This window comes from Aulonocara stuartgranti (assembly GCF_965226115.1).
Source record: "Aulonocara stuartgranti genome assembly, chromosome: 19".
Classification (NCBI taxonomy): Eukaryota; Metazoa; Chordata; class Actinopteri; order Cichliformes; family Cichlidae; genus Aulonocara; species Aulonocara stuartgranti.
The window spans coordinates 19,007,489-19,034,200 of NC_138955.1; the positions used below are offsets into that span (position 1 = coordinate 19,007,489).

The 26,712-nt window shown below is 42.9% G+C and overlaps 1 protein-coding gene across 2 annotated transcripts in view; it reads left to right on the forward strand.

Annotated features, from left to right (window-relative positions):
- Positions 1–1,580: 1,580 nt before the first annotated feature.
- The window catches only part of fndc5a (fibronectin type III domain containing 5a), a 48,243-nt gene continuing 23,111 nt past the window's right edge, over positions 1,581–26,712 (forward strand). Inside the window, exons 1-3 of one of the 2 annotated variants that reach the window (XM_082516165.1) lie at positions 1,581–1,604; positions 3,827–4,116; positions 4,902–5,176. In XM_082516165.1, coding sequence (XP_082372291.1) covers positions 5,119–5,176 — 58 coding nt within the window. In that variant the 5' untranslated portion in view covers positions 1,581–1,604; positions 3,827–4,116; positions 4,902–5,118. Of the gene's footprint in view, positions 1,605–3,787; positions 4,117–4,901; positions 5,177–26,712 lie in introns of those variants that run through there. The other variant, XM_082516166.1, reaches the window with a different exon arrangement.

A 26,712-nucleotide genomic window follows, 5' to 3' on the forward strand; every position in this document is an offset into this window, starting at 1 on the left:
CACATTATTTCAGGGTCTCTTTCCAAGAGACTAAAAGCAATATAAGTGATAAATATTACCATTGTGTAGAATATTCTTATATTTCACTTTTACCTATTCCCATGTTCTAGTGGGTCCTGTTGTGGCTCTAATGTGAAAGGGGATATAATATAACATATTATAATATAATGTAATATAATATTGGATAATATAGTGTAATATGATAAATCTACCCTACCGCCTACTGGTGTTGGCCAGAGGGGCCGATGGCGCGATATGGCAGCCTGGCTTCTGTCAGTCTGCCCCAGGGCAGCTGTGGCTACAACTGTAGCTGCCTCCACCAGTGTGTGAATGTGAGAGTGACTGAATAGTGGCATTGTAAAGCGCTTTGGGTGCCTTGAAAAGCACTATATCAATCCACTCCATTATTATTGTTATTATTAAATTACTTACTAGTTTAATTTGTCAGCAACTTCCTGCCAGCCCTCGCTCCTTGCTTTTGCAGCCTTTGCAGTGTTCCCTTGCGTTCTGATTAAACTCTGAAACTCCTGAAATCCCTCACTCAAGAGTTCTTGCTCTGCTGCCGAAAAATACCGAGCCGAGCGCACTCCTTCGACATTTTCGCCGACCAATCAAAGGGTTGCTGATCAATGTTTCTACTATCGATGCGTAGCCCCTTTTAGGACACCCAGTGATGTCACATTACTGCGTCCAGCTGTACTAATCGTCAACAGCAGGTGTGTTCGGGGAACCGGATTAGCGAGCTCACGGTTAGCGCGATGGTTTGATCTTGGATGTAGTGAGCGACGTACAAAGAACGGGCCCCTGTGCTACTACTGAGGTGTCCTATCATTATGGTATAAACAGGTGACCGGTTTTACAGTCTTAACCCTTAAAGTCTGAACCACCAAATAATTAGCAGAAAATTTACATTATTTGAAAATTTAGTTCTTATTGAACCTTCTGACGCCTTCTGGATCATTTTTGCTACAGTTGACTTTTTTTTCATTTTATTGTATTTATTTTGCAATTTATTGCTTTAAATTATATTGTGCAATTAATTGGGGTTTTCAGGGAGAAAAAGCAACAGTGATCATGTAGAAAAACATGCATCAAAGATGATGTTAAGGGATATATTAATGCTTACTGAACAATAAAACTGTTTTGGAAAAAAAAATGGTTTGCAGCCAATGTGAGGGGGAAAACTCAGGGAATAGAGTTGTGGCTCATTTGGGAAAAAAACAAAGACTTCACATGCTTCCAACAATGACTGGCTGATCCATCAACAGGTGGTGGTTTTAAACCTGTTGACCTCCAACCTGGAACATTTGCGGTCATCTACCCCAGCAAGAAGTGATCCACCTCTGTAGTACTGAAAACCCGGGATTAAACCTGGAGTTACCTGGATAAGATAAAATCCTGTTTCACAGGACAGGCCTCAAGTGAAAGCCGGCAAACTTTACTCAAACTTCAGGTAAAGCAGAGTTCAGGCCAATTTTGCAAGTAGTGGCAAAAACCAAGATTCTCAACAGAGAGAGGCTCCACCCAGCAATTGGACACAGGTGGAGCAGATTAGGACAGAGCAGGTAATCAGACGGTGGGCTGGACCTGAAAAAGGACATGGGGTGAGTAAACACAAAGAACAAACAACTACACGCAAAAAAACAACTTAAATTGGGTTAGAAATCACTTTAACACAGAAACATCCCAGAAAACATTTCAGCACCAAGTAGCAGTCAGCTGAACCTTTGTTTGTTTGAAAAATTGTTTCAAAATAAAAGTCTGTCTTTGGCATCACCTGGATGACCTTGTTAGACTTGATGGACATGTACATCCATCCATAAGTGGTTCAGTTTTTGCCTTCGTAAAGCAGGAGGTAACGTTGTTGCTTTAGCTATGTTTGCTGGGCTATAATACTTTATAAATAGTACTGTGTCCAGGTGGAAAAATTCACCTGTCATCCAATTTGTGCTTCTGGGTCATAGTGTGTCTTCCTTTCTCCGAGTCCTCTTTCAGTCAGGACATGTCTGTGCCCTGAGGGATCCTTTCACGCTTCAGTTTGACCCCAATTCAGTGGCCTGAGCATGTCTCTGTAAACCCCAAACTTACAGCCAGTGGCCTTTTTGAATCTTACCAACTTTTTCACAATTAAAACAACTGAACACATGTAACTTTGGTGATATTTTATCTTCTAGAAATGAGAAGAACAAGCACAAAACCACCTGACCTGCTTTGTTTCCCCTCTGCTGCTGCTTGCCAAATAAACCATTTCAGGTCATGTGACATATTTGCCACAACAGTGTCTTAATCTGAGTGAGTCTGATGAAAAACTGTTAGAGCAAAATGTTGCTCTGTTAATTTTGATCGATCAGAAGCTGTCAGTGCAGAGTGGTTAATTTTCTGACCTCCAAATGGGAGGACTGGAGCATGTCCAAAACTGGTTCCGGAGGTTGTGAAAAGCTGAAGCCCATTTCTGTTTGCTGCCACCTTATATCTCTGCATTAGAGGAGAAATGACAGCTTTCATTACTGCTTACTTTAGCAGAATGATTGGTATGGGAGCATCCAGATATTGATGGCAACCATAATATATGAAAAAATAAAGTGTAATTAATTCGCAAGCAAAGAGAAAAAGTTCAAGATTATTTTTCTATGCATGCATAATGGGTAGGTTACTATTTTTAGCCCTGATAATAAATGGAAATGTGATATTGTGAGAGTCATGAAACAATTAGTTCCCAGTGATGTACCTTTGCCAGAAGATGGCAACATTCATTATGACCCACAGAAGTGCTTCAGGCTCATCCAGTTGGAGGAGGTCCCAGGTCAGACGCGGTTTAGGGATGTCACAGTGTCTCCCCAGAAGAGCTGAAGGAGGTGCTGAGGAGGAGGTGGTCAGAAATAAGTGACTAAGACCATAAACTCATTAGGAAAGTGTTTACAGAGGTCAGGGCTGAGGGTCATTTTCACTAAGATTTTTAGAGGACCAGAAGTCTTTTTGCTGTCACAGGTGTCCTTTAAAAAGAATGCGGCTTTAAAACGCCGGCTTCACTTTTAGGCCCAGAAGCTACATCGGTCTTTTACACCATCTATAGTTCTGCATAATTAATATTTTTACTCTGAATATTGTCACCAGCAACAATACTGAGGGAAAGTCTCCACCAGCTTCTGAGGGGAAAAAAATCTGACTTCTAAACCGCTAAATGAGAACATGCTGTGTTCACAAGCTGTTAGCTGCATCTGTCTGCAGTTAAAGTAGATTTATACCTTTTTTTTTTCCTTAAAACGCCACTTTTGCATGAAAGCAATGCAAATGCAACACATTCAGACTGAAAAGGAAAAACATCAGGGTGTCAGGGGTGGTGCTCTGCATGGACCCACTACCAAGCTCTACATGGCACAATTAATACCACTTCTAAAACTTATGCTGTTAGCAGAGTGTCATTGTTTTCTTCAGTTCCAAACATGACGGATGCATCTGTCGTAAGGCTGTCTTTCTTTTCTGTTTTTTTGTCTTGACCTGAGGATAATTTCTTGATGTGCATGGTCAAATCTGAAAGCTTGAAGGTGATGAGAGTTAACCAAAACCAAAAGCAGAGTCGCTGCTGACAGCCAAACAGGAGGAATGATTTGATTGATACTTGTGAGCTTTCATATATTAAAGAGCAGTTTTAGTAGCACGTTTAACGCAGTACTTCTACCTGCTCTGGAGTGTTTTCGGTGTATTTGAGAAATGTGAATACCTCTTCCACCACATGCTGTGCAGATACATTATGCTGGTGAGGATGGAGCCTATATTTCCCCTGTCTCCTTACAAACTCTCTTCCTCTCCCTCACTCACATATTAGATGGAGGGGGAGAGCAGTAGCCTACAGGAGTGAAGCATGCATAAAAAGCAGCACAATAACCCCTCCACCTCCACCACCACCAGCAGCAGTGTTGCTGTGAAGCACGTCAGAGGAAGCGGGCTATGAATCGAGGTGCACAGCGGGGTAAAGAAAACATTTCTTGGGGACACAGCTAGGGGACAGTGCCGGTCTCCTGACTCGGGACTGACACTCCCCTCCCCTCCACGCACGCAAACTAACATCCCGGAAAGCTTCAAGTCCACATCGCGCTGCAGGGGAAAACATCTGAGGTAATTATGCAGACTTTTTTCCACTTCTCTGCTCGCTTTGAAACAACGTGAGCCGAATACGGGAGGGAGTGGAGGCGGTGGCGGAGGTAATGGTGGTGAGGATGTCAACTCAGTGGTAAAGTCGAGAGGCACGTGTTTGTTTTTGAAGTGGTGGGGAAAGGATTCAAAGCGGCTCCGCTGAGACTTTGTCTTTGCAACTGTTTGCGTGGGCCAGTGGATGCATATTTAATCGATGAGTGGGCAGCAGTAATTCACAGTACAGGAGTGGGCAACTGAAGCTGTGGATGAGAGAGAGGAGAGGCTTTTGGTGACAAGTCGATCAGCTGTGCTCGCTCTCGGAGGCCTGGGAGAAGTCGGTCTTTAAAGCGTGGTGTTGCTGCTGGGCTCTGAGGCGTGGAGGGTGGGTTACTAGGGGTGGAAGAAGGCGGGTGTTTATTATTTTTAATGTCATAAGGAGGAGAAGCGGTGAGTGAGTGTTACAGAAAAACATCAAAGCTGAACTGTAGTTTTTGGACATTTCTTGACTTTTTCGCTGTTATTGTCGCAGCCGGGGGGGTCCTTGGGGGGGTTTGCAGCCTCGCTCTCTCTCGCTGGAGTCAGTGTGGCGGGCAGGGACAGTCCAGGCGCTCATATACAAAGCCAGCACGTTTCACTGTGTCTGCAGCAGCTGAGCGGTGCTGAGCACCACCACCAGCAGCAGCAGCAGAAGCAGATCTGAGAGGATTTGGGAGCACAGTTGGAGGATCGACGACGCATCGATGATGAAGCTCACCTGCTGTTTGCAGGTTGCTGGTCTGAGGTTGGAGGGTGCCGAGTGAGCGGAGGTGTTGCCGAAGCGCTGTCCGAGGTGCTGAAAAGCCCGCGGACAGAGCGCCTTTGTCGCCTTTCCAGTCGAGATGACACGCACGAACTGACGTGAATGCCAAGCAGCACAACGCGGCGGTTAACACGGCTCCCCTGGCCAGAGTGCATGGGACCGCGCGTCCTCTTGGCGTTAGAAACATGGAGAGAATTTTCCTGCTCGTCCTGAGCTGTCTCGGCGTCTCTCTGGTCACAGCGGGTAAGTTTACGATTGTGTGCAATTACAAAGATGTTCCGCGAATTTGAGCGCAGCAGCACCTTCCAGAGTGGCTTTTATCTCTATTTTCTTCCAACTAAACGAACCATGGAATAATTCCTCTATCGGCATCTGTGTGAGAGAAATGCTGCTGGTGCTGGGCTTCAGATTTAATTCAGTGTTGTTGGTGGTGGTGTTGCTATTGTGAGACGCTGCGTAGTCTGGTGTGTTTGTGGGGAAACGCTGTGTTTGTAAGACAATACATGCATTTCTGTGCGGTCGTCTAATTAAACATGCTACAGTTAGTGGTGGTGAGGGATCCACATCACCAGACACAGTGGGGCTAAACTGTGTGTGTGTGTGTGTGTGTGTGTGTGTGTGGGTGTGTGTGTGTGTGTGTGTGATTGATGTGATCCAAGCTGACCTTTGAATCTCATTTCAGGTCAGTACTATAAACTGCTGCATGTCCACACACAGGCAAACTATCCCAGTGTGAAAATTAGACATATGTAGGGACGTTTGTTGACTCCACTGCTCATTACAGACACTTCCCTCTAAGTCTGGCTGTAGTCGACAGCCACTGGCCACTATAAATACATGATTGGACTGCCAGGGCTGTGGAAGTATCCAGCTCACCCTGTGTGTGTGCACATCTCTAAAACAGGCTTTTTAGATCTCAAACTACACACACTTGACCGCTCTCTGTGATGAAGTGCCACACTACACTCCTGCCATCAAAGTGCACCTTTAGTTCACTCAGCACACTCCCACTCCATAGCCTTTCCACTCACGATACATCACTATCCTGCTCCTGTCTCTGCACACACACACACACACACACACACACACACACACCCTCAGTCGTGTGTGTTTTTGTCTCCTAAACTTCCAGAAATAGATGTACAGTAAAAGTCAGTTTAGGTCCCTGCAGGCACAGACTACACAAATGTGCCTCTTAGACCTCTGTATTGTCAACAATGTGCACATTTGTAGAGTTTCTTCTTTATTTCTTGGCAACTAAAACAAACCATTTCATGCTTGCAAACCCTCCCAAGTCTTTGGTGTCCGTGTGCCTGGTGGGCTTTTACAAGTGGGTTTCCTCCTGCAGTCCAAAGACAAGTATGTCAGGTTAGTTTGCTTGCTTAAACTGACCACAGGGGGGAATGCATGATGGTTAAAGCTGTGTGAGACAAGCAGGGATCAAAGATCGTGGCTCAAGAGTTGGCAGTTCGTCTTGTAACCGGAAGGTTGCCGATTCGAGCCCCGGCTCGGACAGTCTCGGTTGTTGTGTCCTTGGGCAAGACACTTCACCTACCGCCTACTGGTGTTGGCCAGAGGGGCCGATGGCGCGATATGGCAGCCTCGCTTCTGTCAGTCTGCCCCAGGGTGGCTGTGGCTACAACTGTAGCTGCCTCCACCAGTGTATGAATGTGAGAGTGAATGAATAGTGGAATTGTAAAGCACTTTGAGGGCCCCGAAAAGCGCTATATAAATGCAATCCATTATTATTATTATTATTATTATTATAAAACCACTATCTTAATGCCTGTTTCAAAATGCATGAATAAATAAATGGATACCTTGTAAACAATATTATGCTTGAAAAACAAAAAGTGAATTTTTCTATAGTTGCATTAAAGTAGAAAATGCCACCATTGGTTTAAAACTGGTGTAGAAGGATGGAGAATAACAGCAGCACTTAAGATGGAAGCAGCAGCACCTTTAAAGGTGCAATAAGGAACTTTTTTTCCCATCAGTGTGCAGAAATGATGCTGATTGCAGCTTTAACTGCTTTGTTTTATGAGTTTGTTTCTTTGCATTTATATTGGATGAACGTCTGCATTGGCTGATATCAGTCAGTCTGGACTGATGTCAGCAGCCGGTGTTGATCTGTTGGGTTGCATCAGTTTTGTGCTAGATGCTGAACGATGATGCGACAAAGAGCCTAAACCCTTCAAACGGTTCAGTGATTATTATTAATATTATTATTATTTTAATGTAGACTTTTATTGTTTCTTTGGCAGAAATAGTGGATGAAAGGAAAATAAAATCTAAATATCAGCCAGAATCGCTCCATCCCTGTTTGTTGTTTCTCTTGTGAAACAGCTATGACTGTTGGATACAATTATTAGTCGAACATGTGCTGGACAGACATTTGATCATAGGTGTGTTTCTCTCTGTGTTAGTCCTCGAATAGACTGAGGCTCTGTAGTCTCTCATCCTGTGACATGTGAAATAGGCTCCAGTCCCTCTGTCACAACTTCACAATGGATGAGCAGTAAAGAAAATGGATGGAAGGACTTCAGCAGAACCTTACTCTGTTAAAAAGCCTTTATTAACCCTATAAATACCTCATTCAAAGAGAGACAATTATGCAATTCCAAATGTTATCAAGTGTTTGTTTATGCTTACACCTGTTGTGGGTGCTTCATCACAGCAGTTCAGAGCAGATCTGAGATTTTCATCAGCAATTTTAAACGCACCATTTATCCAACCGGGCATGCAGTGAGGTGGAGGATAGCTGACGCTGGGATGAGGCATCCACCACCGAGCTAACAGAGCTGAAATCACCTTCAGAATTCAGCCAGTAAGATTCTGCTGGATGTTCTTGACGTGCTCTAGAGACACATCGCCTTGTTCCTCTCATTAACTGCCACATACCTGAAACTAGAGATGTCAAGCTCATTTAACATGGCGGGCCACACACAGCTCACTGTGATCTCTGTCAGTGTAACAAAGTTTAACTACACTTCTAACTGAGTCGCCTTAAAATAAGAATAAAATCATTTTAACAGTGTTTTCAATTTTTCTACATGAGAAAGAAATGCTGCTGTCAAAAATAAGAGAAATGTGTCAGCATGATTTAAACATGAAACAAATAAATGTGTCAAATTAGAGAAAAACGTAATTGTTTATCTCTTACTTGATTACTGTGGTGTAGTATGAGGACTTCTTTATCACCAGGGAAAGCTGTAAAACTGAAATACAAGCAAATAAGACCAAAATTCATGCCTTCCTCATAATTTTCCAAAGCGGTCCAGTGGGCTGGACTGGAGTCTTTGCCGAGCCGATTCTGGCCCACGGGTCTTATGTTTGACACCCGTGCCTCAGATCTTTCACGCACAGTTTTTATAGTGAGTGACAAAGAGATGAAAAATACATAAACTGTCCCGTTTCAGCGGTGGTTAAAAATGGCCAGCTGAGGCAGGGTGTGATTGGCCGTATGCAGGTTCTTCCTCTTTGGATTTAATCTAATGGTTTATGCAAGATCAACATCGCCCACCGGTTTTAGACGCCACATTTTGAAGCTACTAATAAAAGAGCAGACTTTGACTCACCAAAAGTACAAATTACCTGAATGGGCCGCTCCACACAGCAAGCCATGATATTAGTCAGATAATCCATTAAAATGATTTCAAACGCAGCACCGCAGTTGAGAGCAGACAGTGATTGGCTCTAGCTCCCCGTCACCTGTCAGGGACACCTGTCTATCAATGTGGCCATGCCCCTGACTCCAGCATGCAGATGGACGTAAACAAATTCAACCAGCTCAAAGTTACCATGAAGGGGGAAACTATCCATCGAGCCCAACACTGAGTTTAATTTCAGGCTGTAAATAAAGATTTGAACACTTTGATGTTGGGTAGTTTAACACAGGGAGACTGACTCCGTTTTGCAGCCGGCCTCAAGTGGCCACTGGAGGAACTTGAGTTTTTGCCACCTCCCGCAGATTTCTGCTAGTTTTTAACATCTGTCAGCGCCCTCTCCCCTGATCTTATAAAATTGAGTTCATTTAAAATCCTTTTTCCTTTTCAACACTTCTCTGACAACAAAAATAGTTCTTTTCATTTCTGTGTCTCAAAATGTGAGGCACAAAAGCCGATTTTCTATGCAAATGCTAAAAAAATGAGGATTTTTGCATCCTTTCATGAATGAAGACAGAGGTACAAATCCAGCTTGTGCACATGCGAGAGATGGCATGTAAAACTTACATTCTTTTTATGGCCAGCAGGGGGCAACATAACGACTGTCAGTCAATTCGAGGTCAACCGTCAGCTCCCTCACTCTGTGATCTCTCTCAACACTTGTATATTAAAAGTAATGATTAAGCCCAACAAATAAATAAAGTCTTATTAAAAAGAACATGAAGTTAAATTTGTAAATTCTTGTAATTACAAGAGGAGAATAAATCAGGCCATGCTCGCTGGCTCATGAAGATTCACCTCAGATGATGCTGTTGTTGAAAATGTTTGGCTCAAATCTTCACAATGGCAGCTCTTTCCATCTTTTATATACAGTTAATGGATTGTGATTATTAAAGAGGACCTACAGCTTTATGATTGTGACTCACTGTTTTACTGCAGAGGTTTATGCCTCTGGTCCCTGGACTCAGGCCAGAGGACCACTGTTGAATCTTTCCGCGTCCTTTAAATCCTTTCATCTCCTAAATGTATCTAAAAATAAATAAATAAATAAAAATCCAACAGATCAGGATCATTCAAAATTATGACATCATCACACTCTATTTTTACTTTTTCATATTTGTTTGGCTTACTATTATAAACCTCAGTGAGTCAAAATGCTTGGTGACACTTTTGGATTCCCTCTCCAGCATGAGTCAAGCTTTTGTCTCCCACTTAGTTTAGACATAGTTAGACGCCTGCAGCAGGAAAAGCAGGCCAAACCAGTGCCGAAGCAGAGAGGTGGGTCGGCAGGAGTAAAACTGACACCGTGGTGACGTCTTTAAGGTTGTCTGTGTTTACAGGGACTCATAAACAGTCGGTTGGTCCTGTGAAAGGAAAGGTAATGTTTCCATTTAAAATGTAAATTGACTCTCTTAACACATTCATCTAAATGAGGCCATAAATCCTTGCAGGCAATTTTGCTCACTCCCTAACGGTTCTGTGTTTGAGGAACAAAAAGAAAAGTCAATGAATCAATCAAGAAAGTGAACAGAGATGGAAAAGCTGCAGGCGCTTTTCTGTCTTTGAGGGATGTTTATAATAATGAAAAAGGGAAATCTTTCAAGAGATAACAAGATTTAGATTTTTTTTTTTTTGAGCTGTAAACCAAAAAGATCCAAGAAAATTATGGCACCCACCTGCCAGGTGATGCATTCTCTGTTAGTACAGTAGATTATGTGTCAGGTGCTAAGCCATTTAGCATCCACAGAGAGGCCAAAGTTTGTAAAAGCCACCCATCTCCCGCGCTCTCTCACACTGTCAAACTCACGCTCTGAATATTTATGAGACTTCCGATCCATCACAGAAATGCATAAATACTGCAAAATCAAAACAGATGTGACTTTGGAAGAGCCTCTCTGTGCCATTTATCACACGTAGCAGTTTCTCAAATTACAAATGCTTGTTTATGCTTTAAGGGCTGCTCAGCAGACACCGGGCTGCATTATTCATTTAAAAAAGAAAAAACAACCTGCAGCGCTCCGATGTTATTGTTTCAAGACGGCACTTTTTGTCACATGCATGAAATTAGGTGAGTGATTGTACGTGAACAGAGAGGTGGTGTCAGGCTCTCGCGTTCAACAACACGTTTGTAGAAATTAAAATCAGAAGCTGTTTTCTGTAGCTTCAGTCCTGTGGATTCAACCCCTGTGCCCCAATTTTACTCAAATCTGTGTCCCATAGACGTGCTGGGTATCTGGGGCAGCAGGAACCTGATTGGAGGGTTGAATCATCACTGTTCCTTCTGAATAGGCTCATTACGGGGCTTCGGGAAGGATGGCAGGTGTGTGTTTGTGTGTGAGATTCACAGGGGATGTGGATTTTGTCTGTGATTATCTGTTTGTTCGTTAGTCCATTTTACAAGCATGATTAGCTGTTGGCAATTATTCGCTGTTTGCAGCCTTGTTTACAGTTGGAACATTTTCTCTTAAAGCTGCGTTCTTGTTTTGTTTTGTTTTTTCCATACAGTCGCTGCACTTTCTTCTTACAAACATCTTGCATCAGATTTGGGGGCTTGACAGGGATATCTCTTATTATGCTGCAAGTGCATGTAACAGTGGCGTGAATACACAGTGCCAAGCCACCCCTGTTCACCATAAACCTGCATGTGTAGGGAGGAGGCACACCCTGCATCTCACAAAGTGGCAGCTAAATTAAATCCACATTGTATTTCAATGGGGAAACCCAGTGATCACAGCCTCTTTGGAATAAATGAGTTTTTTCTCAACATTACCCGTGAGAAATGCCAGCTCAGTCTGACTGAACATGAACCCAACTTGACAGAAGTTCACGAGTTCAGCGATCGCATCATGTAACCAGATATATTTCCTGTCGTGCAAACACGACTAAAGAGGAATACTTGGGCGACTGATTTTCCCAAACATGTCTTAGGTTTTCAGATATTAGTTTGCACCAATACAACTTTAAAAGCTTGAGTAATGAGACGTCAGTGCCTCTGAAAGATGGATATAGCCATGCTGAAATCGGCAGCTGCTGAAGTCATGCTTTAGTTTGAATTATACACATCCCTTTTTTTTATATTATCTTCTTTATTTTTATTTTTTTTACAATTTCCATGGAAACCATCTTTATGTGTGATGTATGCTGCAATATTAGCACTTCATATAATTTCTTATTGGCAAATAGTTGAGGTGACTTTTCATTCTTTTGTTTCTAGAGTGTGAGTTTGTGTGAAACAGAATATAAAAGATGAAAACGGAACTAATTTATAAGCCTGGTTTGACAGAACTGGTGTATCTCTCCAGCACAGAAGTGAGATAATAGATAATACAATATTTATTTATTTATTAAGGTCCATCCTCCCCTGTTGTGTTACATTTTGTAACTGTCAATAGTCCCCTGATAATCCTTCTTAATCCTTCCTGCGCCCCGTCACATGTTGTCATCTGACAAGGCAAATGAGAGGACGCGTGATGAGAAACCAGTTTCAGAGTGGCAGCACGGCAGAGCGTTTGTATCGACTCCACAATGCTGCTGCTCTTTTCTGCAGCATGGTGTAACCTCCTTAACCCTCTTCTTCCCTTCAAAAAAGCCTGTTTGAGTTCGTCTTTGAGAGCTTGCCTGCAGCTTTGCAAGATGCAGATGAATAGAGTGATGGCCTTGTAGTTAACAGCATACACACTGAAGCTTTTAGAGGTGGCAGCATTTGGAGTGAGACCAAAGGGCAGGAGCTGGAAAACAAATGTCATTTTACTTGGAGGTTTCTCTCAGAGCACATTTGTATTTGTTCAGCACCGTCGCTTTGATCTAATTTATTGAATTACCAGCTTGTGTTTGCTTGCCTTTCAAGTCCACTCATGTCTGTCTGGACTTGTACATATTGTGAAGACTCCCGAGGACATTTAGTACTTTAGGCCGGGAGCAAATTCAGAAATATGGTGACAATCCTTCTGCTCCTGAAACACGGCGTTGAATAGTGAGCATAAAATGTTGTTGCAGTGTTTCTTAGTTTGTTTCTGTGATAATTGAGATCTGCACATGTGAAACCTTGACCCACTAAAATCAGAGCGGGTCTCCCAAGTCATTCTTGTGCCAAATCTGAAGGCTTTGAAGAAAGCTCTTGTTCATGAGAATAGGGTGGACAGTGCCTCCGGCTGTGGCTGCTGCTGGGTCTGAAGTGTAAAACTGAAATGAAACGGACATCAGAGGACAGATTGGCGCAATCATATGGACCCTGGGCCCGTGGGAGAACAAAGCAGCCGTGCCAAAAAACTGACGCGGCAGTGATAGCTCTCTGACGCAGTCAGTCATCTGCCCAGCATCACGTCTGAATGTGCGCAGGTGGAGGAGGAGGGCTGAACCTGCCATCTGGAGGGAGTTGGTGGCATGAATGTAAAGCTGTGTTACTAACATGTTCACTCGGTGAGCAACGAAGAGATTCATCAGACGTGTATCCATGAAGCTAAACAGAGTAAAAACTTCCATGTCATCTTTGCGCTTTCTTAATCTCTTACCCCATTCTGCTCTTTCTCCGGCTGGTCGCTGTAGGTTTTTTACCCCCTGTAAGTTAAGTTAAGACTCAAAAGCAGAAGAAAATACAGAAGACTTAAAGGGCCAGTTCACCCAAAATCAAACATTTATATTGTTCTGGTCTGTAATGCTGCTGCTGCAGCCACTGTAGTGACTGAATGAATAAATGAATAGAAAAAAGTGAAGAGAAATGTCAGTTTCAGAAATCATGGTTTTAATCTAGGAACTATGTTCTTTCCTACAACCTCTATTACAACAACCTAGATATTTAATATAAGATGTGCTTTGTCTGTCCAAAATATGGAAATATTTCTTAGAGCTATTAAAAATTACAACATGCACAAGTATGTACAGGGAGTGCAGAATTATTAGGCAAGTTGTATTTTTGAGGAATAATTTTATTATTGAACAACAACCATGTTCTCAATGAACCCAAAAAACTCATTAACAAAGCTGAATGTTTTTGGAAGTAGTTTTTAGTTTTAGCTATTTTAGGGGGATACCTGTGTGTGCAGGTGACTATTACTGTGCATAATTATTAGGCAACTTAACAAAAAACAAATATATACCCATTTCAATTATTTATTTTTACCAGTGAAACCAGTATAACATCTCCACATTCACAAATATAAATTTCTGACATTCAAAACAAAACAAAAACAAATCAGCGACCAATATAGCCACCTTTCTTTGCAAGGACACTCAAAAGCCTGCCATCCATGGATTCTGTCAGTGTTTTGATCTGTTCACCATCAACATTGCGTGCAGCAGCAACCACAGCCTCCCAGACACTGTTCAGAGAGGTGTACTGTTTTCCCTCCTTGTAAATCTCACATTTGATGATGGACCACAGGTTCTCAATGGGGTTCAGATCAGGTGAACAAGGTGGCCATGTCATTAGTTTTTCTTCTTTTATACCCTTTCTTGCCAGCCACGCTGTGGAGTACTTGGACGCGTGTGATGGAGCATTGTCCTGCATGAAAATCATGTTTTTCTTGAAGGATGCAGACTTCTTCCTGTACCACTGCTTGAAGAAGGTGTCTTCCAGAAACTGGCAGTAGGACTGGGAGTTGAGCTCGACTCCATCCTCAACCCGAAAAGGCCCCACAAGCTCATCTTTGATGATACCAGCCCAAACCAGTACTCCACCTCCACCTTGCTGGCGTCTGAGTCGGACTGGAGCCCTTTACCAATCCAGCCACGGGCCCATCCATCTGGCCCATCAAGACTCACTCTCATTTCATCAGTCCATAAAACCTTAGAAAAACCAGTCTTGAGATATTTCTTGGCCCAGTCTTGACGTTTCAGCTTGTGTGTCTTGTTCAGTGGTGGTCGTCTTTCAGCCTTTCTTACCTTGGCCATGTCTCTGAGTATTGCACACCTTGTGCTTTTGGGCACTCCAGTGATGTTGCAGCTCTGAAATATGGCCAAACTGGTGGCAAGTGGCATCTTGGCAGCTGCACGCTTGACTTTTCTCAGTTCATGGGCAGTTATTTTGCACCTTGGTTTTTCCACACACTTCTTGCGACCCTGTTGACTATTTTGAATGAAACGCTTGATTGGTCGATGATCACGCTTCAGAAGCTTTGCAATTTTGAGACTGCTGCATCCCTCTGCAAGATATCTCACTATTTTTGACTTTTCTGGGCCTGTCAAGTCCTTCTTTTGACCCATTTTGCCAAAGGAAAGGACGTTGCCTAATAATTATGCACACCTGATATAGGGTGTTGATGTCATTAGACCACACCCCTTCTCATTACAGAGATGCACATCACCTAATATGCTTAATTGGTAGTAGGCTTTCGAGCCTATACAGCTTGGAGTAAGACAACATGCATGAAGAGGATGATGTGGACAAAATACTCATTTGCCTAATAATTCTGCACTCCCTGTAAGAAATATCTTAAATAAGTAGAATGGTGCTTGGTTAATAAAATAGAATATGATTAAATATCTTTATCAATAGGTTTAAATAAGTTTATATTCCTTATTCCCTTTTTAGCATGTACACTATGCGCACTGTGTTACACAGTTCAACCATTTATCTTGTTAATATTTTGAAACCATATCAAAATCTAAAACTTCGTCATCACATTGTGTTGATTTTTAAAATAGTTATTTCCTTGTTCCGAATGAAGACAGACATGCATCCCTTCAGTGATTGCGATGCATAATTTATGCCTACATCCCTGACAGCACATTACGGTCTGTAATCAGTCGCTTAGTACTGTGGTTCCAAATTTCCAATTCAGAACCACAGCGGGACTCGAGCAGCAGAAATCGATCCGCCTGGTTCTGTTTAAATGATGATTTAAGCACAAAACTGCGCGTGGGCCACTTGATTTCTAATTCTCACCCAGCTCTCCTCAGCAGAGCATAAAAATACTATTTTTATTTGCTGCTGTGTTTTGTGGGGAGATTGTTTTTATGTGTGATGGGCCAGATGGTGTATTTTTTACATTTGAATAATCTGAGGCACAGGTGGAACCCACGGGAAGGTACCTGCCCTGCCGTTACCCACACACTTTTGCTCGTTTGTCTGCTGTCCCGAAAGTTTTGCCCCCAGTGTGTCTGACATAAATAAGTCAGGGGATATTTTTGTTCTTTTGCCAGAGTGGCCACAAAGTTTAAGATGCTGTAAATTTCTCAAACTTGAGCAACGAGTCTGGTTCAGGCAGAGGGGGGCCTCGATCCTCCATAAGGGGCCTCAGGGCATGTGCTACTCTTACGGGAATATTTGCGAGAGAGAGAGAAGCACGCACACACGGAGAGTGATGGATGGAAGGAAAGAAAAGGAGTGGATGCAAGAGGGAGATGGCTCTCGAGAGAGAGAAACTCAAAGAGGAACATGGAGAGCGCCAGTGGCAAAGGGAGAGGAACACGGAGGTGCATATTGTTCACGTTGTCTCCACGCCCCCCCGCCCCCTGCACCTGTCTGTGATATGAATCCTCGCAGGCACATACTGTAGCCATTACTTTCCCAGTTGCTTAAAAGGCTGGAAGAAAATCCACAGGGAGAGAGGGGGAGCTACAGTAACTGTGAAGTGAAATACAGAGAAAAGCGGAAAGTATGTTATGAAGCGCTAATATCATATTCATAACGTCGCATCAAGCTGTGAGCCCAGCGTCAGCCCCGTCCCACCGCACGGTTGTTTCACTGCCGGAGGGGTGGCTTGCTCCTGATTTGAGAGTAGATTTCATTAACAGTGGGCTTGTCAAATAATCAGCCTCACGGCACTCCTTTGCCTTTTTGAATCAGCTGCCTGGCTTTCTCTCTGAACACAATGCTGCATTGATTTTCATACGCTGCCTTTTGACATTTAATTAGAGAAATGTGCGTGTTTGCGCACTTAAAGGAAGGAGAGAGATGCAGTTTTACAGCCCACCCTCCCCACCTCCCTGTTCTTGTGGTCTGCTCGGTTGGAAAATTCATTTCCTTGGAGTAAATAACTCATTTCTCTGCAAAGGGACAGAAGGACCCTTAGGTGTGATAATTTGACAGAGCCGCTGTGTACAAATGCAGACTGCACCACGGAGAACGGAGAGGCACACGTGCAGAAAACCCACACGGCCTCGCTTATTGACTGTATATAAAAGACGGACATGGTCTGAAGCCAGTGCTGAAGTGTCTTAACGGCCAGCAAAAAAAAATTAGTCTGCCAGGGAAGATGAAAACGACCCTCAACTCCACTTCGGCTATGATCTCAGGAAACAATAACATGATGTTCATTTGCTAAATTGTGGTACCCATCAGTATCCAGTGGGACAACAGAGGAGAATACGCTTTGACAGGTTGGTAGCCTGTAATGTGTATTGTTCCTGTTACATCTGGTTTTAAAAAGGAAAGATGGTGAGAGCAAAAACAGCTCTCAGCCTCACAACGAGGCTCATCGCGGTGCTCAGCACAGGCAGAAACCCTCAGGTTAAAATGAAGCAGTGCCAAAACACAGCAGCCCCTCAAATGATCACATGAAGCTATCCCCGTAGACTCTCATATTAAAATAAATAAAAAGTATATTTACAGCAGGTTTATGACCTGATCTGAAAAGGTTTAAGTCTCTGTAGTTAACTTGTAAAGCTCTAATCTGTGCATTTTTAGGAGCACTGAATACTGAAACTATAGATTGTCACTGCTGTTCAAAACTAGACATCACGATTGTGTTTTGGAGCATTTTTAAAGCTCTTTAATTATATTAATATGCCATTCAAGATGGCTTTGCTTCAGTTTTTTTAGATTAGCAAGCCTGGTCGCAAATGCAGATTGGCGAGTGGTTGCTAGAGGTGAAAGCTGTGACTGCAGCAATCACCAATAACCAAAGCAATCACAAGTTGTTTTTCTTTGTAGTGCTTTATGCCTCTTTACAACCAGTTTCACGCCAGCAAACCTCCTAGAGCACATTCCCAAGGAACAGGTGTTTACCAGATGGTGACCAATTGGTGTCTAGGCCTGTGTGATGGGGTCTTGGCACTAATTAGCAGGTATTAAGTCACCCTGCATTGTCTCCATAACCTAATTTTGGCTCTTAACAGCCAAGATGGTAACGGCTAACATGCTCAGTTTGAGCCACACAAAGCGGTGGGTTACATCTTACAAACGGGGACGTTTTCCCATGAAGGAAAAACTATACGAGGATTATATTTCACACTGAAAGCTGCTCTTCATTTATAAGCAGCTCATCTGCCTACACAGTAAACCAGCGGATCAGCAGGCAGCGTGTGAGCAGCGTGAGGCTAATCAATAATAGAACAGTGCATGAATGAGTCACAGCAAGGTTACCGTCTCCCCTTTTCACCCACCATCTCCTCTCTGCACCCAGATTCCCACTGACGTGTTAGTAAGTAGCAGAGAGCTGTACACAGCAGACTATGGAGGAGCTGCCAAAAAGTCCCAATGTAGTAGCTATACAGAAATATGGAGAGGAGCGTTGGAGAGGCAGACAAAAGATAAAAAGAAAGAGACAAAAACACATTGCCGATGCGGGGGTGTGTGTGTGTGAGGGGGAGGCTTAGCGCCAAGTGTCCGTTACTGTCAGAAAAATAGGTGTTGAAAGCAAAAGTGAATAAAAGAAGAAATAGAGGAAATGTTTGTGGTGGATTTCCTCTGACACGGAGGTGGTGGATACAGATCCATCAGCGGTGGCAGCTGTTTGAAACAAACGATGGGACAAAGAAGCAGCAGAAAAGAGGAAATCCATAGGGTGAGCTCCTGTTTGTGGCTTACGTAAGATTTAAAGCAGACTTGTGGATGAGAGGTGGATCAGCTGGGAAGCAGCTGTCAGTTATGGAAAAGGAATTATGGCAATCAATTATGAAACGAGAGAGTGTAAAACATGCGTTAGAATAAAGCACTTTTAAATTATTTATCAGCTTCTTCAGCTTCTAAAGGAGACACAGAAACACTTTGTGTTCAGGTCCCTCCACACTCAGTCGCTCTGTTATCCTTCTATAGATGTGTGCATCTGCAAGGACAAGGCCACATGCCAAGGTCTCCTCTGACACATGCAAGGGCAAATTCAAGATCAGCACAAAATCCTGATGGCTCTATCATGGCACATTAAGGATGAATGAGGGCATCGCTGCCAGCTGACCTCTGCGAGCACAGCACGCCTGACGCGCACGCAGCTCGGAGGCCTAATAACACGTTAGCATGGAGGAGCATGCAGCAAGCCACTGCGGCTCCTCCGGTACTGCTGTCAGCTTTGCCCCTGGATAATAAACATGTGCTAATTTAAAACTGTATTATTCTCCTCGCCAAAGTGTTCCTACTGCTTGTTGCACCTTCCATACAAAGTGACTGTTTACATACTATTAGCTGGAAATGAACTAAGTGTTTTAACTTGCTAAATATGAATTAGTAGCAGCGCAGCGAAGCACAAAGTGATTCAAAGAGGAGAACAGGAAGTAAGCAGCACCTGAGGCCTGTACTTGCCTCTTAAGTGCGAGATAACAGTGAAATATGATGTAGCTAACAGGCAGTTTTCATGTTAGTTCAAAAGCATGCAGACTAACTCATTAGCATCCCAGGGAGCAGAACCAGCCCAGAGGCCTAACTCCGAGAGAGGCATTTCTGAGGATTGCAGAGCTGTAATAAGGTGGTACAAATCAATAATATCACACCACAGGGGTGGATGGGAGCTGGAGCACCACCCAGCTTTATGATCTCCCACTCGAAAAAAGCCCCTGCTGTCGGCCCAGGTATCACACTGATGGTGTAGTGCAGAAAGACGGGTTTTACTCATAGACTTCATTTTCAAAGCATGTGTAGAGTACAGGCAGGTCTCACAGCTCATGGTACAGATGTGCTGTATAAAACTAACGATAGGCCTGTGTTGTGATGTGTTGTAATCCTAAAGTCAGCAGATTTTAAACGATTCAGAGATATTAGCCGGTCATTAACCCGTCAGCTCCCTAATGCAAAGTACAAAACAGCTCAACTAACTGTTCAGCGCAAACTTCAGCAGCATCATCATCAGCAAAAGATGAGATTCAATTAAAAGCATTTTTTCTTTGAAGCAAACTAAAGTATGCAACATTACATAATCTCTACCAGGAGCAGGAGGAGGGAGGATTTTCTTTCTAAGGTCAACAGAGAGACGAGAGTGTTCATTAAGCAATGATGGACTTTATGCATGGAGACTGTGTGTGTGTGTGTGTGTGTGTGCGTGTTTACACAAGTCTGTGTTGTGAAACAGCAAATTAGCCTCCTCTCTTGACTGTGCGCTCACACATGCACACACATTCTGTCCTGATGAGTTTTCTAATGAAGGGGGGCATTAAGGAGCTGTCACCCTTTACACTGCACAGTGTGGGGTAGACAACTAGCTGTCACTCTGATCATCATCAGGCTAACAATGACACACACACACACATCCGTCATTGCTCAAAGTCACCCCCATCTCTTGGGGAGATGCAGACTGTGAGCTGCAGAGAGTTTATGAAGACATCTGTCTGGTGTTTCATTAGAGTGGACTCTAATGTCATGTGGATATTTAAGACCTGAAATCACGGCCAGCATCCCCTCTCTTTGTCCCCAAAGTGTAATGCAGTCATATGTGAAAGTGGAGCCAAAGACGGGCACAAAGTGACCAGAAGTTGTGGGATGTGAGGACACTCGAAGAGAGAGTTGAACTTCATGTAGCAGAACTACAAGGACATGTTTTTACCCTTTAATCTTTGGGACTCACGAACAAAGAAGACAGTCTTTTTTTCCCAGACTTGAAACACAATAATTCAAAAATGCAAAGCAACAGTGAGTCATCAGTGTATCCAATAGAAGAGAAAGAAACAAAGTAAGTAAGTCAAGGACATCAATGAAAATGTGCGTTTCATTATTTAAGCTCATCCAGCAGGAAAGACATTCCTGATTTCAAAGGGCTTTGCAGCAGACGGCTTCATTTTAAGGAGCAAGGAGAAAGTTGCTTCACCAAGATCCAAAGTTTAGAGGTTTTATTAAAAACTAATAAGCTCTGTGCGAAATTATATGGTTTAAAAGACATGAGACACCAGGTACAGTTATAGCTTTACAGATCAGACTTTAGTCCGTGATCACTGAGAGGAGACGCAGAGCCACACCAGCCTGATGCTCTTATCACATCTGCAATATTAAATTCTATTCTCTCTACATGATGTTTATTTCACTCCTTTCTTTCTTTTCAGTTATAGTTTTTCCTTTTTAGTAGTCTCTGTCAGCTGACGACTTGTCAGGACTGGCTTCCCCTGAGAAAACAGGAACTGAGACGTGGCTGTATATAAATCATTAACTTTCACCCAGAACACAGTTTGCATCCTGTGTACGGCCATTTTCAACTTTTGTGTCTTTTCGATTGATCTTTGGTTAGGTGTAAGAAAAAACATGACTTCAAACAGACCCTTTTTTTAAAAAAAAAAAACAGCACTATTAACCACATGTTAGAACGTACGTTTTTCCTCCATTTTTATAACTTCCCATCAGCGACGATAGCAACAGAGAAAATTTCCACCCTGCTCTTTGAAAAATCCCACGTTAAAGTGTGACGATGGGGGTCCTAAGCACATATGTGATGAGCAGCTGCTGTGTTTCTGTCATGTTTAATACTTTCCTCACCCAAGAGTGATTCACTGATGTCCTTGTTCTGATCCTGAGGCGTCATGTAACCCCGTTTTATCGCATGCACACGTGACCTTGCAGGCATTTCAAGGGATCTTTTAAAGACATTTGCCTTGATGAACCAGCCTCACCTGTATTGATTAACAAGAGATAAATGAGTTCCTTTTGCCTCTGATGGCAGGGCTGTGTGACGTCATTCCCAGCTCTTCCAGGGATCCCAGTATTAGTGAAAGAAAAGCAAAAAAACAGGCTTTGTTTTGCTGGGGTCATTCATTCACCCAGTGTAATACCTGTTTTTTGTTTTTGTGGGGGGCGTTTCTGCTTAAACACTAATGCATCTTATTTAGGGAGTCACAAATTTAAGAAGAGACGGGAGAAACACCCTCCAACCGTGTGACGAGTGGGTTGCATAGTTTATCCACTAGAGGGCACTCTGCAAAGGTCCCAAATGATGAGCTGGTCCGAGCAGTCAGGTAGACCAGCGGTCCCCAACCTTTTTTGCGCCACGGACCGGTTTATGCCCAGCAATATTTTCACGGACCGGCCTTTAAGGTGTCGCGGATAAATACAACAAAATAAAACTAGTACCGGTACCGAAAAAAAGAAGATTTATTCATAACACACGTGAAAAGACCCAGGAAAACAGAGTTGGCGATAAAAACGATAACAAAATAACGCTGAAAACCGATAAAAACCCTGAAAACCATACATTTCATACCTGAGCCTCAACTCTCGCGGCCCGGTACCAAACGACTCACGGTCCGAGGCCCAGGGGTTGGGGACCGCTGTGGTAGAGCGTAGATGAGTAAAACAGTTTCTACACATAACAAATGTTTGGAGAAAAAACCTTTCAGTTGATACATTAGATGTCAAATTTAAATCACTAAATAACATATCAGAAATATTGATCAGGCTCTTTATTTATTAAACCAGCAATGAGACATGAAAACAGTTTGTGATCATAAAAAAATTTTTTGTACATGTTTATCCTTCAAGTGTACCACCTGTGCCACTGTAATATGTTTTATCATCCATCTCAAGTATATGTATGTTTTAATAACCGTTGATTTTATTGTATTTTTCCACTTTAATCACTAAACTGTGATTTTGCAGTGAGCCGTGAGTAACAGACGTACAGTACAGATTTACTGCTGCAGAAGCCTTTGATGCTGATATTTACTGAAGCCCAAAGCGAAGATGAAACCTGCAGATGAGTCGGTTTGTGACTTGGTGCCATTTTGCAAAAAAAAAAAAAACTGAATGAAAGTAACCAAAACTAATCGACATCAGAACAAAGGAAGCAGTGCAGGAATGCAAACTGAGCCTTCAAAGTGTTTCTGTGTAACATAAATTAACCCACTCGGTTATTGTCGTTATAAAATCGGATAATATCGAGTTCTATCTTTTTATATATGATTCTAGATATTTTTGAGCATGTGCAAACAAAGCGATGGTGCACATCACTGAATAAAAGCGGTGTTTTTCTCTCCATTAGGAGCTAAACATTCGTTCACAAGCAGGAGGAGAATACGCGGAAAGATAATGACTTTGATTTGTGATTTCTTCTGTTCCATCAGCCCTCTCAGCCCGTGGCGCCTGTCCCTTAGGCAAACAGCAGACAGTAAACAAAAGCAAATCCACTTCAAACATCCAGGCCCCCCACTCGGATGAAGAGATGCAGTGGGTCTCCTTCCTGTCATCTGCTGTTAGTCGGGCTATTTATCAAAACATCGGCTGCAGGCTGAGTGGAAGCAAGTAACCTAGAGGCCTGCTTTGGCTCTGCTTCGCTCTTTCTAAACGTGCAGCGTGTCAGGGTGTAAACAAGTGCCGCAGCAGCTCATCATCCTGTGAGGTTTTCCCGTCGAAGGGCAAGCGAGCGTTAACCTATTCAATAACACGCTGACTGTGTTATTACCTGAATTAGATTTATGTCCCATTAGCCTCACTGACAGGGACCACTTCTCCTCATCCTTATTCACTGGTCCTTGTTACAAATATCAATAAACACCAAAAACGGAGAACAGAGAGGGACAGTGACACACTGCATTAGGTTGTTCACCTTAATATTCAGCAGCTTATTCTCTTATTTGCATAAACAAGAATGTAAACATCCCAAACATGTCACAAATTTAAAAATACTCCCTAATGGGACGCACGGTCGAAAATGCCCTTGTTTTCAGTTTCTGACATTTCTAATAGTTTCCACTTTATCCATTTCAGATAGCTGGACCAGATATGATGCATCATTTAGTTGGAGAATTTGTGATTTAATCTACACTCACTGGAAAATGTACAAGCTCCTTGCTTTTACCGAGTTAGACCTCTGTTTAAGTTCTTCCTGGCAGAGATTCAAGGTGCTGGAAACATTCCTCAGAGATTTTGGTCCGTGTTGATGTGATGGCATCACACCGTTGCTGCAGATTAGAGGGATGCACATCCATGATGACATCTGCTGTTCCACCACATCCCATATGTGCTCTACTGGACTGCGATCTGGTGACTATGGAGGCCATGCTCAAGTAACCGATTTGCTGGATTCTTCAACATCGTCATCCCGCTGGAAGCCGCCATAAGAACAAGGCTGGACTGGGACAAAAAATCGGCCCGGGCATTTTGACTAGAGACCGGCCCACCAGGATAAAGATTGAAAATGTGACGTCATTCAAGGGTAAAACCGCAAAGGATTCTGGGAACTTGTGGCAAGAGGTACTAGCGCACGCAGGCTTTCAATTGAAATCAGTTATACAAGCCGACGGGTAAAGAGATCGTTTTTTTTTCGGATTACGTCGTTGAAGAGAAATTTTTTAAGCCATGTTTCCGAAGTAAGAGCCGACGGATGGTCTGGATATACCAAATATAACGTCCCAGAACACTCCAGCTCACAGGTTAGTCTGCTCCAAGCATTCCCACAAAGGTCAGAGTTTTGTTGTAGTTAATACGTCATTTTTCTTAACATAACTGGTGATATAGGTTACAAGCAAGTCTGGCGCTGAACAGAAATTGTCGCGCTATGCTCCTTTGTTTATTGTGTTTATTGTGCATAAATAGTGAATTGTCCTGACACAATATTGCGTTTCACTTCTGTTATTACCATGGTACATTGACAAAAATATATACTTTTATTCACAGGATAAAACAGTTGTTTTGTATCACTAATTGTCCAGTACGATTACAGCATACAATATTATTGTCACTGCTACATTTCTGTAATGAGCCAGAAATTATTTCCACTACTAATTAATTACCGTTGAGCTCAAAGGTTATATTAATAAACGGTTAACGAATGTGTATTTATGAAGACGATTTGTGAGACTGGTAAACTTACCTTTGTTCGTACGATGGTCTTTCGTTCTACACGGTGCATTTCAAGGTCCTGCACCCATCCGTCAGTAAACTGTACCTGGGCTTGTTGCAGTGACCTGAAGTTACTAAACTTCATGAGTGTATGCACTCACTCCAAGAACCGTGTAATTATAAATCTGAGCGTGGTGAAAGTTGGGCAGCATGCTAACGTCTTTTGTCTCTCTGTGTGCTCGTAAGGGTCTGACCCTTTCACTGCTTTGATTTTTTCCTCGTATCTTTTCTTTGTCTTTTCGTCGAGTCTGTCTTTGTACGGACCGGCATTGTTCTCCTTTTGTTTTGTACATTCCTTTTTTGTGCGGCAAAGAAAAAACAAGAATTTATTGGAACCGGAGAATGAACGTTTTGCGGTGCTGCAAATGCTTGCATTTGATGCGGTACTTGGATTGTTTTGCCACGAGTTCCCGGCATGCAATGCGCGAAAATCATGTGATTGCTAAACAAGGGGGAGGGTGCATCCGGCCTCCTCGGCTGTAATTGGTCCAGCCCAGAGTCGATCATGACCAATTGGCCAATCCAACACCTTTCATTATATATACCCTTCCTAAAAAAATAAATAAAAAAATCCATCGGCCCATAGAAACAAAAAATCGCCAGCGGCCCACCGGGCAAATGCCCGGTATGCCCGATGGCCAGTCCAGCTATGCATAAGAAGATGGTATCCTGTGGTCATAAAGGGATTGACATGGTGGCATGTTTTAACAATGTTCGGTTGTTCGGAGGCTCAAAGTATGCCACAAGCAGCAGCCTGAACTGTTGATACAAGGCAGGAGGGATGCATGATACCATGTTGTGTATGCCGAATATTGACCCTACCATCTGAATGTCACCACAGAAGTCGAGACTGAACATTTTTCCAATCTTCTACTGTCCAATTTTGATGAGCCTCAGTTTCCTGTACTCAGATGACAGTACTGTGGTGCTTCAGGAAGTAGCTCTTCTGCCTGTGGGAATCCCAGCAGTTACTGAAACACTCGGACCAGACCGTCTGGTATCACCACAGCATGTTCAAAGTCACTTAAATCACTTGCTGCCATGTGATTGGGCGATTAAATTCGCAAGCAGTTATGGACAGGTTATGGTCCTGATGTGGACCAAAATAAAGAGTAAATGGTAAAACTTGGTTGTATAAGGCCTGTTTTTAGATCAACTAAAGATCTCAAGGAATATTAGATTCAGCAGTTCAAACCAGTTCATAAAGCCAACAAACTAGAATAACAGTCAGGCACTAGATGCAGGTGTAATTATAAATCACAGAGTCATAACTGATTGTACTGACATGAATTCCAGTCAGTTATGGATCTGTGGTGCATACTGATCGTGACTTTAGGGCACAGTTGAACTATGACGGTACGAATGTGTGGCGTCTCTGTTTGAGGGGAAAGAAGAATAGAAGGAGACGTGATCATAAAACAAGAAAGTGAAGAAAAATCCATTTCAGGACAAATCGAATGATGATGTTATTTAATCTCTCGCCTTGATCTTCTGATCTGCACAAACGTTCATGTAATACAGCCACCACTGGGTATGTGCTTGTTCAGAACTCGTACAGTAATTACAGTCTCATTCAGCAGCAGGCGGTGGATGCACACACACACGCACACACACACGTACAGCTCACACTTAATTATATAATGAGACAAATTATTATTCTCAAATCTTGTAGCCCGTGACCCCAATTAAACTAGAAGTGTGTTTAGAGCATGAAATATGACACTTAGATGAAAACAAGACACACACACACACACACAGACACGTTAGCTGCAGTCACAGTTTGCTGATGGGTCCAACAAGCACACAGAAGTAAAAGATGACGCCATAAACCAATCCCTCCAGACCCCAGTCTTCCCACTCAGCAGCCATGTTGGTAGCAACACCTGACTGTAATTTTGAAGTGCTTGTTTAAAGAAATGCAGTGTGAAAAAGTTTACAGGTAGATCTACGTTCCCACCCTCACTATGACCATCACCTTCGGTAACTTTGGTAACTGAATGTGACCGTAAAGAATGAAACTGAGAGTCCAAGCGGCAGAAATAAGGGCTGAAAACAAGTCGCTTGTTGCGCATTGCTTTGAAGCTGACGGCGTTTGTAGTCGAGGTTCCAGCTGCCTAGCTAACCTTCTCATATATTACTAATCTCCT